Raw genomic sequence first — 16,376 nt, 5'->3', positions numbered from 1 at the left:
ATCACGCACTGCTCTTCGTGAGAGCGTCCGTCTGCCTTGTCCGTCAATTTCTCTCTGCTCCGTTCGTCTGTGCGTTTAGTCTTTTCCTGCCCCCGCGTGGCGCATTCGTGTGATTGCTCCTCATAATGGAGCCTGCGCCTCGCTGGTGCGTTACTCACTCATGCTCAAGTGGCCCCAGCTGTAACAATATACACTGCAATCGGGTGCTACTTTACAACTCACAAGTACTCAAGCAGTCTTTACCACACGTTAGTTACGGCCGTCAGTTATCTTATTTCACGGTTTCGAAATGTGGCCCATGCAAATTCTAATCGAATGGCCCATGCTATAGGTTATTACAAGTGTGCCACTCTCTGTGAGGGCTCTTGCTTTGCGTCTCATGTACTGCCCTCCGTGAGGGCGCCCTATAAAAGTGCATAAGTGCCCTGCATAAGTGCCCAAGCTGCAACCACTGGTGGTGGTGTCGGGGATTTCCATGTCCACTTCTTCATGTGGCCGCAGGGTCCTGCCTGTTCCTGCCCATGGTTTTGCAGTGTTTCATGTTTGTCTCATTTATTTGTCCTCCTCATATGCTGTAGGTGGGTTCCAGTCGTCGCCTACGGTGGGTCATGCGTCTCCTCTTCTCCTTGTTCTCTCTTTTGGGGGTAAGTTGCGTTATTTTCTCAGGATTTCAATCTCCATCGGCAGTATTAAAATCCGGCATGCCCTCTTTAGTTTTGGGGGTTAAAGGTCCAGTTCCTGCTGCACGGCTACGGCAGGCTCTACTGGATCCGCCAGCGCAAGACCCGGGCTGATGATTGGACCTCCGCCAAATACTGTCTACTTATGCCAATTCCATTGTCAACTACGTTAACATTCAATCGCTAAATACGAATTCCTCTCTCTGTCTACTTATGCCAATTCCATTGTCAACTACGTTAACATTAAATCGTTAAATACGAATTCCTCTCTCTGAGTCTTAATGGCTGAACTGTTGTTCCTCTGTAAAATGTGGTCATGAAGCATTTGCTCATTTCAGTTTGGGCAGGGATTAGAGGTGCTGCCAGGGCTAATACTTTTCCAAATTTCCTGGATGTGACGTCAGGTTCCCTGAGTGCTGTAGATGGTGGTAGCGCACATCTTATGCCTTTGCATAACACATCATATTCCTTTGCATTAGGTATGCAGGGTTTGGGTTATCTTACTCTACTAGGCAACCACAGTCACCCTCAACTGCCAGCAGTATATCCCCAACACCTCACAAAACTGGAGGTAGAACATGTAGCTACTGCTAACTTGATCATGTACGGCCCAGCTCAATATGATTGAGTGCCAGCACATAAGTATGGGGACAATTGCATCAAGTTGACAGTCTCCTATCTTCAAAGAATTGGCCTCCAATATATAACCAGTTCATATAGCGTACCAATTACAGAGCGTTAGCACACACGATTTTGTGAAAATCATCATGTATAAAAGTTATTGTGCGAACAAAAACTTGTCCATCTTCAACGTGTTAACCTCCAAAATATAATAATTTACCTATTACAGTGTTAGCACGTAGGGCTTCATGCAAAGCCATTTCCATTCCAAAGTTATCATGCAAACAAAAAGGCGGCCATCTTGAAAGAGTTGGCCTCCAAAATGTAATCAGTTCATATGTGTTTTAGAGAATTAGAGCACACGATTCCATCCAGCCATTGTAAAGTTATTGCATTAACTCAAAATATAGCGGCGGCCATTTTTATTTTGCTGTTTACGGCTAAACCATAACTTATCACAACCGGCATACGGCAGAAATGGATTCAGCACCCAAAAATCAACAACAGTTGAATTACTTTTCCTCAAAAATGCCTACAGCTTATTTAAAGGTCTTTTTCAATTTTGGGACCTGGCTACTATTCGACTTGGTTGTTTGTGACAAATATATGTGTGTATCATATATTTTAACAAATGAGGCTCTGGTTATCCTAACATTTTCACGCCACTCTTGGTCGCTGAATTCCTGCAGAACAACTATCTCCCACTGATCCTGGCTCCGTACTCTCATCCACAGACTTCTTTCTTGTTTATGAGGTGTTTTAAGTGAACTGATGACAGCGTCGGAGTGCCCCTGTTTCGCACCTGTTTCGTAAGCGCAAGATTAAGTACAGCAGTGTCGCTTCCTGCTGCACTTTCAGAAAAACTAAAAATATAAATAAAGCAACAGATACGTCCATATCTATCTCAGTTTCAACCCTAAAACCAGGCCTGTTACTAATCACGGTCCCCGATAACCGCCCATGACATGTATTCGAACATTCAAGGTCATTTTAATATATAGGCCTAGGCTACACTTCATTCCGATCAGACTAATAACTTTTACAATCAAAGGCCACTGTGGCTAGTTGTTTTCAGAGTCACTAGCCATTCAGCGATTCTACTATGTGTTTAATATGTAGCCTATTTTTTCCCGTCATGATGCCACTATACATAAATAACCTCAGAAGATGAGGTGCTAAAGCAAGAAGAAGAGTGCTAGTTTTCTCCGTGGAAATATATCAAACAAATAGAAACTGAGTAACTGAGCTTTTTCTTGAACTTAAATACAAACTTGATGGGCTACACAAGGGGCAAACAACAGAATATATGCTGCAAATTGGCCAGTGACACTGAAATTGTTACCACTGCCAAGTTTTACCAGCATTTGGCTGGTTGGCAAGTGCCAGTGTCAAGCCCTGTGAATATATTATAAGTTAAAGGTGCTCTGTGTAGGATTGTGACCACCAGAGTAAGCTAGGTACAGCTAATGCTGCTCATTGAAACTGTGCCGCTGCTATTGCCAATGTTGATCTTTTCATGAATTTAGGCTACTAAGTAATAAACTGATCTTTACTAGTATGACCAAGGTACACTAAGTTTTGCAGCTAATGTTTATTTATGGAAGTTCAAATGTCAGATATGGAGAAGATCCATGACAACCAGGGGAGTTGTAAGTTGCTTGGTGCTCATTTGATCACAAAGGGCTGAGAATGTGTGCATATCAGTAGTAACTTACAGGTGCTGGACCAAACAGAAGATAACTGAAATTAACTCCCCAAACTCCCCAAAACTGCTTTATGATCCCAAAATTTTAGCTTTCTGCTCAGCTTTGCACTTTGTTGAAGGACTGTGCGTTGCAGGACTTTATTATATCATTGGTGCTCCTTTAGTAAACCAGGGGTTCTCAAACTCAGAGGTGGACTATCCATTAGGCACACCTAGGCAATTGCCTAGGGCCCCGACAAAATCTGTCCTGCTTACGGGCCCCAACTGTCACACCAGTTGTGGTAAATACACAAAAGGTAGGCATTGTCACTTATGCAAAGTAATAAAAAACATGTATATGAGACAAATAGTCGACTTTTGAGGGCCCCATGTTGCTACTTTGCTTATGGCCCCAAAATGGGTAGATCCGCACCTGCTCAAACTCATAGAGCAGAAGATATTTCAAGGACCCTTCAGACTCTCTCCACAAACCAAATGATTACTCAACATGCAAATAGTCATGTAGGCCTAATTGCAAATTGTGAATGTAAAAGCAAATCTAAAGCCGCTCTGTAATTTAATTATCTTCTTTTTCACCGACTGGTGCGACTATGGAATTCGACATCGGAGAGGAGAGGAGAGGAGAAGAGACACTACAGGGAAGGAGAAATAGATGGAATTTCAGTTTGAAGTAGAATTGGAGAAGGGGTGGGGGTATGGGAATACAAATAGCCGCAGGGGAAGTCATAATTACAGAGGGGTTGAGAGAAAGGAAAGGAGGGAGTGGAGAAAAGAAAAGAAAAGGAGGAGTTTTGGGAGAGCAAGTTTTTCTTCTGCTTTTCCTTCTTCTGTTTTTCCTGCTGAAGGAGAAAGCAGACAGGCAACACCGGCACCGGGAACAAAGGTTAGTCGCACACACGCATGCACGTACACACGCACGCACGCAAGCAGACACGCACGTACACACACACACACACACACACACACACACACACACACACACACACACACACACACACACACACACACACACACACACACACACACACACACACACACACACACACACACACACACACACAGAGGATGCCTGCACTCCATTGAGAATGCCAATTTCAAGTTCAGTCTGTGTAGATTTCCTCAGGTTTGCAACTTTTTTTATTTCTTGTTAGTCATTGGTCCTACATTGGACTGAGCCCTGCTAGGGCATGCAGGATGCTACGCTGTGATCTACGCTGCATGCACTATGACTGTACATATGTGATCAGGATAGAGGCAAATAATGAATATTCTACACACAAAAACATCAACAATAATAATAATCAAGCATTTACATTATCACTGTTGTTGTCATTAATGTAATTCTATTCGTTAGGATTTTACAGTAGATGCGGTAAGAGCCCTATGTTCCTTTAAGGGTAAAAGGGAGCCAAAGAAATGGAAATCCCAACTGAGCTATTTGAGTTCCAGAATGGCTTCTGAACTCCAGGACCCTGCACTGTGTAAAAAAAGAAAGTACTAAAAAAAGAGAGTGAACAAAATAAATAAATAAGGCAACCTCACTTTGCCTGTGGCTTTCTGTATTGTCCCTACACGCTGTGTGTGAACTGCTGGTTCTCTGCTGCAGACATTCTACACATTTTTTTGTAACATTTAGCCAAGAACACAAAAGTGTCTCTGGCCATTCAACCATCCACTCCACACACGCACACGCACACGCACACGCACACGCACATGCACACTCATGCACAATCACACAGATTGCCCATAATGTATAGAGTTATGGACGTTTAGACTATGCACAGCTGTTGTTTATCCTCTTTAAGAGGAAGCCAGTGCTGGGCCTCTGGAGTTTCGCTCGACTCTCATGCCATGCTAACATGACTTCGCAAAAACAAACAGAAACACTACTGAGTGAAGGATACTTCTTCTCATATCCTGACACTATAGAACAACAATAATGACAGAGAGAGAGAGAGAGAGAGAGAGAGAGAGAGAGAGAGAGAGAGAGAGAGAGAGAGAGAGAGAGAGAGAGAGAGAGAGAGAGAGAGAGAATAAGTTGCGTCTGTGGGGTAATGAACATTTTCAGGTGTTCATTGGTATCTAAACTTGAGGTAAAGAGAGAGGGTCCGAGCCACTCTGAAGTCCTCAATTTAGATATGGACATCAAGCTGACGTGTTTCGGTTGTGTGCAATCTTCTTCAGGGCTAATTCAACTCATCTCCGACCCTCTCTCTTTATCTCAATGACAGAAAAACTGTTCACAAAGTTAAAAAAAAACCCACGACGTCCTGTACCGGGGTTGTCACAACTCTGAATTCCATCGCTCTGCTTCTAGCCAGATCAATCAGCCAACAGGTTTGTTTTCAACCATGCAGATATTTGCTTGATCATAACAAGATCTGCTTGGTTTAAGATAGGTGGGGATGAATGTTCGGCAACCAGCGGGGGGTGTCACTGAATTTAACAATGGTAAAAATATGGGTCCCGTAGCCTCTTTGTGCAGATAGGGCCGCCAGCGCAAAGGGGTTCAGAAAAAGTTTGGTGTAGAGTATGTAAAAATCATCTACTGTTGTTAAAGTTTGAGAAGTCTTGAAAGTTCTTTTCCAGGCCACAGGGGGGTGTTCAGGATATTGCTGACCCCACACATGCATCCTGTTTAATATCACTGTGCACGCACACACACTGTGGATGTGAGAGACACGCGCACGCACACACACACACACACACACACACACACACACACACACACACACACACACACACACACACACACACACACACACACACACACACACACACACACACACACACACAAACATACACACACACACACACACACACACACACATACAAACACAAAGTGTGTGTGTGTGTGTGTGTGTGTGTGTGTGTGTGTGTGTGTGTGTGTGCGTGCGTGCGTGCGTGTGTGTGTGTGTGTGTGTGTGTGTGTGTGTGTGTGTGTGTGTGTGTGTGTGTGTGTGTGTGTGTGTGTGTGTGTGTGTGTGTGTGTGTGTGTGTGTGTGTGCGTGCAGATGCAGGAAGTCCATCTCAGCTGTCCGAATTCACACACCCAAAGGCCAAGCAAAAACACAGCCAAGACACATACACACGCGCACGCATGCACTCACGGACTCACGGACGCGCGTGCCTTGCACACACACACACACACACACACACACACACACACACACACACACACACACACACACACACACACACACACACACACACACACACACACACACACACACACACACACACACACACATTAGACACACCTCTCTCTCTCCCCTCATATAATCAAGTTAAGAAAATACTTGGATTTAGTTTGGCTGCTGTGAAATTAAAACATGTGGAAGACATCAGCTACAGCACAGTTGATTGCAAAACAGTGGCCATAGAAGAGACGGCCCATTATTAAATGTTAGAATTAAAATAATCTTTGGCCATAGCAATATGTCTGAGAAGATTAACAGCAGAACCTTAGTGACAGAACAACCAAACAAAAACTTTTTGTAACCTTTATGATATATTACATAACTTATGCTACCATCATGCATGCAGCGACATAGCTGCCGAAGCTGAAGAATCCACGACATGCAGGGTGCTACTTCTTCATGCATACCGTATGTGTTTGAGAAATGTATTATACTGGAAGCTCTCTGGTCTTTGGTCAAGTAAGAGTAAGAGTAAGAGTATTTTTATTAATCTATATCCCCAAGGGGAAATTAAGGGTATTGAGGTTGTTTATGTTTCCACAGTTTGCTTCATGGCATGAACCTGATGGTACTTGTGGGTTAGCTTGGGCAGAATCCTTGGTGCTGAACAAAAAGTGACGTTTTTTTTAAAAAGGTTTGCACGTTTTTTCTTTAATTCTTTTTTTCTTTTAATTCAGTCAATGGCATGATGATGGAAACGACATCCAAAGGAGTGTGCGAAGCTTTTTTTTTCTTTAAAAAAGAAAAAAAAAAACCTATTGGTAACCTTTGACCCTTGACTGACCTCTAATTGACGTCTGCCCTTCGCAGTGTGCCTATCAGGTGGAGTCATGTTTGAAGCCTTTCTGCCCGCACTTCTGGTCCTGCCCTGGGTCATGTCTGTTCCTCCCACCTCCTCCTTCTCCTCTTCCTCCTCTGCTACCTCCCCTACATCCTCTTCCTCATCCTCCTCCTCCTCTTCCACCACCTCCTCCCCTACATCCTCCGCCAATACGTCCACATGCCACCGCTGCTGTGACCACCTGGACCCACCAGAGGGCGATGTGGGCCACAGGCCAGAGATTCGCACACACATCGACATGACCATCCTCAAAGGTCAGTTAGCCTCTTCAAACAAAAGGGTAGTTCCTCGCGCTTCTGCTTTATCATCTGGTGCATCGACGGGAGAGAGGCAGGAAATCTTCACTTGAAGGACAACACCGGAGCAGCGCAGATGTATTTCTTTGTGTTTTTATTCAAGTGCACAACATGACTAACGTTTCGATGGTTAGACCATCTTCATCAGAGTCCATGAGTGGAATGGAGAGAAGAGCCTAGTTATCTGAGGCCCTGATTCAGCAGGTGTAGGCCTATGCACCGTGGCATTAGGCTATTGGTTCTTCTCCCAAGGTCACTCAGGTTGCCCACACCCACAAACTATTTACAAAAACAAAACCAATGCACATATAAAGATGCAAATATAAATAAAATTACATATGAAAGGGAGGAACCAAGAAAGGAATCCCAAAAGCCCTAACATTACAGAAAACAAGACAGACTCAGCTCCTCATTGAGGCCAGAGGGTTCGAGTGAGTTCAGCGTATATATCCAAAAAGCTTCTCTGCATAAGAGTTTTTTAATCATATCTCCACCTCTAGGTGGAGTGACAACACGTTCTATGCCCCAAAATTTAAGTGAGGCCGGTGACCCATGAGGAGCTGAGTCTGTCTTGTTTTCTGTAATGTTAGAGCGATATACACCTAAAGTTATGATCCTGTACCTTAACTGGTGTTAATGGTCTACTCTTAAATCTGGTGGGCTATATGTTTATTTATTTATTTTTCAATTATAGGGCTTTTGGGATTCCTTTCTTGGTTCCTCCCTTTCATATGTAATTTTATTTATATTTGCATCTTTATATGTGCATTGGTTTTGTTTTTGTAAATAGTTTGTGGGTGTGGGCAACCTGAGTGAGACCTTGGGAGAAGAACCAATAGCCTAATGCCACGGTGCATAGGCCTACACCTGCTGAATCAGGGCCTCAGATAACTAGGCTCTTCTCTCCATTCCACTCATGGACTCTGATGAAGATGGTCTAACCATCGAAACGTTAGTCATGTTGTGCACTTGAATAAAAACACAAAGAAATACATCTGTGCTGCTCCGGTGTTGTCCTTCAAGTCAGTTAGCCTCTCTTACATTACATTACATTACATTTGACCATCCTCAAAGGTCGGCTACCCTCTGTTCTCGGGGCATTATTGCCATCATTTGTTTTTAATGACTCAGTTGTCAGCTAGTCAAGCAAAAAAATGTTCTTTGTTTCCTTTATATTCTTTATATGTTTTGGTACTACATGAAGATGGAAAAGTTTTGACAAATGAAGGAGAGATGTATCATATCATGCATGTTCTAGTATCTGGGCATCTAATACAAAAGAATCCTTTTAAAGTATAATATTAGTTTTAAAATTACTGTATACTGACTGCTGTCGGCCTATGTGTAGGACAAGTTTAAACGTGAGAGTAAGTTTGCACACCGAAAAAAAGGTCAAGGTCAAGTATAAGGAGTTTTTTGACAGCAGAGCGGAGCGGAGCACGTGTGTTCAGAGTTCTGCCTTCGTCAGTGCTATCTGTGCTCACCTGTGCTCATATGTGCTATCATGAATGCGTAGGAATCCAAGCATTCCAAGTATTCAGCGGAGAGAAGTGGGCGGCGTGAATGTGCTGGATGCTGAATAGTGTCAGATGGTTTAATATGGAAATGAGGAATGCTAAAGGGATAGGGGTATAAACCATCTGGGATGATGCAAGAGAGTTGTCTGGAGAGGGGAGTGCTTTGGAGAGCCTTTTGGACCAGTGGTCAGAGAGAGAGAGAGAGAGAGAGAGAGAGCGGCGTTTTGGAGAGCACACTGATTTGATTTGCAGACCTTTCATATGACCGATGTGGCAGGGGAGAGAGAGAGAGAGAGAGAGAGAGAGAGAGAGAGAGAGAGAGAGAGAGAGAATTATTGTGTTCATGAAAAGGTGTAATGCACCAATCTTCCCTCCCTCTCCCCAGGTGACAAAGGAGAGCGTGGTGACAGAGGCTCCCCAGGTACGTATGCGATAATATATACGATATAATAATAATAATAATAATAATAATAATAATAATAATAATAATAATAATTATTATTATTATTATTATTATTATTATTATTATAATGACAATAAGGAAGGTGATAAAGTTAATGGTAATGATATTAAGGTAATAATAATCTGTTCTATGTATTTTTTATTCAACTCCTCTAAGCTTACAGAACACTAACAACTTTATTTCCTTCGGGATCTATGAATGAGCTATACTTGATCTACTAGTTAATCTACTAGTTTTTAAAAGCATATATTTGTGCACTGTATTGTAATATGTACTGTATTAAGGATGACAAGAGGACTACAAGTAAAAAGAAAATTCAGTGTCAACACTTACAGAGTCAATTTAACATCTGGAGTGTATTTGTTACCAGACTACTCTCTAAGTGTTACATTCACACTGCCTGTTTTACTGTGTGTGTTACTACGCCGCTAGGTAAGGTGGGCCCTGAGGGCCGCCCAGGCAGTGCTGGTCCAGAGGGCCCCAAGGGCTCCAGAGGGGGGCCCGGACCCCCAGGGGCCCCATGTAACACCCAGCACGCTGCCTTCTCCGTCGGACGCCGCAAGGTGAGCCGGTACCTGTTGGTGTGTGTGTGTGTGTGTGTGTGTGTGTGTGTGTGTGTGTGTGTGTGTGTGTGTGTGTGTGTGTGTGTGTGTGTATATCTTGCTGTCTTCTTCATCGGACGCCCTAAGTTGAGTAGTATGTGTGTGTGTGTCTGTGCGTGAGTTTGTGTGTGTGCATGCGTGCCTGTCTGTACCACTACGACGGTACATCAACCTTCTCAATGCACACAACTTTGCGTGTGTGTGTGTGTGTATGTGTGTGTGTGTGTGCGTGTGCGTGTGCATGTGTGTGTGTGTGATGGACATGATTTTATAGCTCACATATCTACAATAACTTGCTGCACAAGAGTAGGCCTATATTGTCACTGTGTGTGTGTGTGTGTGTGTGTGTGTCCCTCTAAGGCGCTCCACAGTGAGGATGAGTACCAGGCGTTGCTGTTCGACGTGACCTTCGTCAACCTGCAGGGCGACTTCGACATGTTCTCCGGACGATTCCACTGCCGCGTGCCGGGGGTCTGTAATGAATTACTTTCTTTAAAAAAATATGTATATTTTTGCATTTTATTTGACCGGGCAGTTTGAGACGGTGACAGGAAATGAGTGAGAGAGAGTGATGGGGATCTCGGACGATGGCCTCGGGCCGGAATCGGACCCTAGTCCCCGGCCTGACAGTGCAGTGCCCTACCGTTTGAGCCACGTCAGGGCCTGTAAAGAATGATTTACTTTACCTCATGTATTTCAACCAATGAGGGAAGGAGGTGGTTATCTTTGAACAGAAATGGTAATAATTAAGGACACCCGAATGGCATGACACATGATGAGATACGAATGAATGAATGGTAAATGAGTGAATGGTAAATTTTTGTGATCAAATGCAAGTTTGCCATTTCAATTCACACAAGCCTACACTGTAAGTGACTGTAAGTGATACATGGTGATTAGAGTCAAAACAAAACATGTCAGCCAAAGTTAGTTGGGAGAGCAATAGTTGGGAGAGAAAGAGAGAGAGAACTACTGAGCAGAGACACACAGCAGTGTAGGAGCAGAGACACACAGCATATGTGTAGGAGCAGAGTGACTCCTTGAGCCATTCATTACCATATCCTTATATAGTGCTTGAGTGACCAAATGGCCTTTGTCATTACCATGGCACAGGACACAATGTGGTAGAAAACCACACCGAAAAATATGCATCGGGGGGACCACTTAAAATGTTATAGTACTTCAAGTGCCATGTTCTAGAGTTAATCAATCAGAGTTCTTCCTTGATAATATAATGGTTTTACAGGTCTGTCTGTTCTTCCTTGATATGTAACATAATGGTTTTACAGGTCTATCTGTTCAACGTCAACCTGCATACCTGGAACTTCAAGGAGACGTACGTTCACGTCATGCAGAACGAGACGGCGCGCGCCATCGTGTATGCACAGCCCAGCGAGCGCTCTATCATGCAGGTAAACACTGTTGGCAAGGGATTAATAAATGATTGGCTACTCTACTCTACTATTTCAGAGAGAGCAATGACTAGTGGTGTGGATTGGCACTGCCCTCATGATCCGATTCAAGTCAAGTCAAGTCAAGTTGGTTTTATTGTCAATTTCTTTACATGCACTGGTCATACAAAGAATTTGAAATTACGTTTCTTGCTTTCCCATGCAGACATAGACTAATCTAGGTAAGGACATAGACAGTATAGACATAGACAGTACTCATACATGGACATAAGACAGTATGGACATAGACAGTGCTCATACAGACATTTTAAGTGCAAGACTGGACAACAGAAGACTTGTAGAGAACATACATTAAGAGGAGGTATTTTGTTGTGCTTTTTCTAAAAGTCCTTTATAGCATTCTGACATAGTAATAGTAGCATTTGAAGAAAAATAAATATTAAAATAGGTCTATCAAGAACACCAACAGCAGTGAGTGTGTGTGTGTGTGTGTGTGTGTGTGTGTGTGTGTGTGTGTGTGTGTGTGTGTGTGTGTGTGTGTGTGTGTGTGTGTGTGTGTGTGTGTGTGTGTGTGTGTGTGTGTGTGTGTGTGTGTTTAGTGCAGGTAGAAAGTGCGGTGTGCGTCTGTGTGTGTGTCTGTGTGTATGTGTGTGTGTGTGTGTATGAGTTGTGTGTCAGTGTGTGTATGTTTGGGTTTAGTGCAGAAAGTGCAGTGTGCTTGTGTGTGTGTGTGTGTGTGTGTGTGTGTGTGTGTGTGTGTGTGTGTATGTGTGTGTGTGTGTGTGTGTGTGTGTGTGTGTGTGTGTGTGTGTGTGTGTGTGTGTGCATGTGCATGTTTTGAGTTAGTGCAGGTTGAAAGTTCAGTCACAGATGTAGTAGTGCAGGTGGAATGTTCAGTCGCAGATATGGTGGTGGGGATGAGGGGGGGGGGGTTTGTCAGTGGCCTGGCTGGCTAGAGGCTGACAGTGGAGGGAGAGTGGGTTGAGTGTTCAGTATTTTGATTGCTTGGTGCATCGAGCTGCTTGCAAGCCTGGTGGTACGGGAACGGAGGCGCCTGTACCTCTTTCCAGAGGGCAGGAGGCTGAACAGTTTGTGTGCAGGGTGGCTTCGATCACGATTCGGGAGGTAGTGATTTGATTTGATTCGATGCGATTCTATCCGATCCGATTAAATTCTACAATGCATTGCAATGAATTACATTTGTACTGAAAGCAAAGCAAATGTTTTATCAGCCATGATGAGGCAATACAAGTAGTCAGATACTGAGCAACAATTTATTGGCTGTTTTCTGTATCAGTCTGGATTAGTCTGTATCAGTCTTGCAATGCTTTGAAGTACTTTGAAGTACTTTGAAGTACTTTCATTTAATTTAACATTCATTTGCTCCCGAAATAGCCACGAAATATCCACAAAGTAATTGAAACTTAAAAAACTTGCCGCATAGATTCTGGAACTTGCCGCATTGAATTGGATCGTCCATGCCCCGCATTGGATCGCCAAATCGATCATTGTTGACACCACTAGCAATGACACATGTAATTCACTGAATTTGAAATAGTACTGAAATTGACAGCAAAAAAGTATAGTGGGGAAAGTGTACTATTCTAAATCTTTTGACTGTATATTGGATTGAGTACTACTCCTCTCTCACATGTGCCAAGTTCATCTACATGGGTGAGGCTCAAAACAGTGGTTCAGAACCATGTAGTCTTTCTTCAGGAACTGGTTTCTCTTCATGCAAGGCCTTATTAGTCAGTCTCCTGAAATACATACAGTAACCCTTAATTAAAAAAACTACAGAATAGCGTGTACACAGAACACATGCCACTTATACGGTATATTCCTTCCACATACCTGGCCTGAGGTGAGGTTGATTAACATTTGACAGGTGAGGTGGCCTCACCTGGCACGCTATGTGGATCTCGTGCATTTTGTACATATGAAGCCTATAATGGCACTTACTGACTTTCCCTCTGTGAAAATGATTCATAGCATGGTACTGTGTTTGGTTTTGAACCATGGCTGTCATGGCTATTCATCTGCCGTAGTTGTGTGGATGGTTACACGCGGTAGCCCAAATGATCAGTTAATCCACAATGAGTCCGTTTATATGCGCATCAATAAACCGTTTATGATCAGGTTTTATATGCACAGGTAGGTTTTTGGCTAATAAACTGATTTCTGAAGACATGTATCCAGCATAATCGGGTTATTATCAGGTTATTGACATTCTAGAAGGATAAGTAGCCAATCAAAAGCCTTAAATTCTAGCTTCGTGTCACACACTTTAGTGGAAGACAGGCAACCGGTGGACTGCATATAAACAGCAATAAACCGTTTACTCCAATAACCTATTTATTCCAATAACCTGATTATTGCGGCCATATAAACAGGCTCAGTGAGTGTGCAAATTTTGATAGGCCTACCTTGGAGTGCATGCTTTCACTGAATCAATTGCAATAGTATAGCAACAGTAGCTCATGGAACAGGTTTTGGGGGGTATTGTGGATGGTGCTATAGGCTGCCATAGGTGCTACTGTATGTGAAAACAATATTTGGCAATATTTTGATAGTTTTGGTCATCAGAAACGATTTGCTTAATGAAAGATAAAAGACCTGTAAAGTCAAAAAGATGAATAAATAAAGTAGTATTTCCATGGATATGAATACAAACCAAGTTAGCCATGAGATGAAAAACAATATTTGATGAGAACTAGTGTTTTTAGGTATTTTATGGCTGAGTTTTGCTATCACGGGTCAAAAATGACCCGAACACCACAGGTGTCTGCAGCTTTTGAACACAACACAAGGGTTAAGTTGTTTAGGTTATTTGTTGGATCCCCATTAGCTGTGGCAATACCACATGCAGGATAAAACCAAAAATATTGGATAAGAGGAAGATAACGCAAAACACGCCCACTCAATGCAAAAGCGTGTGCTCAAGTTGGGTCTCCTAAGGGGGCGTTGTCCCCTCCTTCTTCTTCTCTTTTTGAGGTGTTTGCACAAGACGTTCGCTACCGCCATCTACAGCGCTAAGGGGACTTCATTTATTCTCAACCTCAGGACTCCGAAGGTCTCCTAACCGAAGGTCTCCTAAAGGGGCGTTCACTCGACATAAAGTGGATACCGGAAAAGAAACAAAATGACGCTTCTTGTTAGATCCAGCTTCTTTGATAAAACTGAAAAAGTCCGCATCAACTAGGATTTTTCTCAGACAAAGTGGGAGCAGAAAAATCCTTGATGAAACTGACTTTATTCAGTTTTATCTTGTCATTTGGTTGTCCTGCTCCCAGGTCAGACGTTTTTTTGGATGTGCGCGCTTTAACCTACTCCTCCAACTGATGCCACATTCAGGAACAAACGGTAGGCTACTGTAAAAATGGAGCAGTCCATCAAGCAGGTAAACACGGGACTGTCAGAGCCAAGTCAGAGTTCACGTGCGTACTTCACGCCATCTAGCTCGAGAACCATTAATGACATCATCGAAAGCAGCAGACCATTCATGCTCAATAATGCCATAAGTGCCCCATTTACAGTTCTGGGCCTGTATTTTCGGAAGTGTGCCCTCTGCTGTTCATGAGAGAAACAGCAGAATCGGTCGGCAAGCTAGTAGGCCTCAAAAACAGATTGCCAAACACAACGTGCCGTAGATCTATAGCCTACTGAACGTGTGACTTATGACTTATAACAATAAAACGTAGTTATAGTCAACATTTTCCAGATCATTCCAAGACCATGTGAGACCATGTACTGAACAAAGTAAACAATTGCTTCACAGAACAAAATTTAAGGAAGATGATAAAATAGCTTCAAGACATTGCATTATCCTCAGAATTATGTAGGTTTCCTTCTGTAGTCCAGTAGCTGTAGGTACACTACTCTTCTCGGTGTGCAGAAAACTGACATACTGGTACACAAATTTACATTCTTTCCCAGACTCATTCACAACACACACATACCCCTAACATTTTGACCCAGCACAGCGATCACTCCCACATGCACACATCGAACTGTCAACATTATGAGATACCTCCGTTTCCATTTTGGGGAAACTCTTAGTAAAAGTTCTCCCAGGAACCTTGCAGTTCCTCTAAGAAACTATAGGTCCCTCAGGGGTCGTTCTTCCAAGAGTGTATAGAGAACATCTAATGTAGGCTATAGAGAACATTTAGGCTCAAGGCAAAGGCAAAATGATGCAGAACGAGATGACACGCACCATTGTATACGCGAGCACTGCACAAGGTACACCACTGTAAAAAATACCCCTAAAAGTTTAATACATGAGACGCTCCACCAACTGTAAGGTAAACACACTGCACTGTAAATGAAGGGTTTATTTGCAAAACGGTGTATCTCCATTTTGTAGAATGTTGGGAAATGGACATCTTTGCATTGGGCATTCCATTGAATTGCAGTGCAAAATGCATTTTATATAGGTTAAAAAAGTATGTTCTCAAAATATTTGAATGGTAAGAATTCACACATAGGGGATAAGCCCCCTGAACAGTCATTTTCAATAATAAAATGCAAAAGTCAAAAAATGGAGATACACCGTTTTGCAAATAAACCCTTCAAATATTGTTCATTCATTATAATTTTTTTTCTTTCTTTTTTTTCCAGAGCCAGAGTGTGATGCTGATGCTGCGCCATGACGACCAAGTGTGGCTCCGCCTCTTCAAGAGAGAGCGGGAGAACGCCATCTACGGGGACGACACAGATGTTTACGTTACCTTCAATGGCCATCTCGTCACGGCCCAGGAGGAGTGAGGAGGGGGAAGGGGAGTGTGTGTGTGTGTGTGTGTGTGTGTGTGTGTGTGTGTGTGTGTGTGTGTGTGTGTGTGTGTGTGTGTGTGTGTGTGTGTGTGTGTGTGTGTGTGTGTGTGTGTGTGTGTGTGTGTGTCTTCCACCCATTCAAGAGCAGTGGAAAAGGACAGATGGACTCGGTATCAAATATCAATGTGACCTGCAAGAGGTTTATTGTATTCGTTCTTTCATTTTGCTAAACAGTTCATAAAATAATTATATTCAGTTACAGCATG

The 16,376-nt window shown here is 43.0% G+C and overlaps 1 protein-coding gene across 1 annotated transcript; it reads left to right on the top strand.

Moving 5' to 3' along the window:
• Positions 1 to 3,838: 3,838 nt before the first annotated feature.
• On the top strand, positions 3,839 to 16,111 carry c1qtnf6a (C1q and TNF related 6a). The gene is made up of 7 exons (XM_063212440.1): positions 3,839 to 3,889; positions 7,017 to 7,301; positions 9,246 to 9,281; positions 9,756 to 9,886; positions 10,286 to 10,396; positions 11,215 to 11,337; positions 15,958 to 16,111. The coding sequence occupies exons 2-7, from the start codon at positions 7,037 to 7,039 to the stop codon at positions 16,102 to 16,104; spliced, it is 813 nt and encodes a 270-aa protein (XP_063068510.1). The 5' UTR covers positions 3,839 to 3,889; positions 7,017 to 7,036; the 3' UTR covers positions 16,105 to 16,111.
• Positions 16,112 to 16,376: the final 265 nt, after the last annotated feature.

This window comes from Engraulis encrasicolus, chromosome 2, assembly GCF_034702125.1.
Source record: "Engraulis encrasicolus isolate BLACKSEA-1 chromosome 2, IST_EnEncr_1.0, whole genome shotgun sequence".
Lineage (NCBI taxonomy): Eukaryota > Metazoa > Chordata > Actinopteri > Clupeiformes > Engraulidae > Engraulis > Engraulis encrasicolus.
Note: the sequence above shows the minus strand (reverse complement) of the source record. Positions and strands in the feature narration are given on the sequence as shown.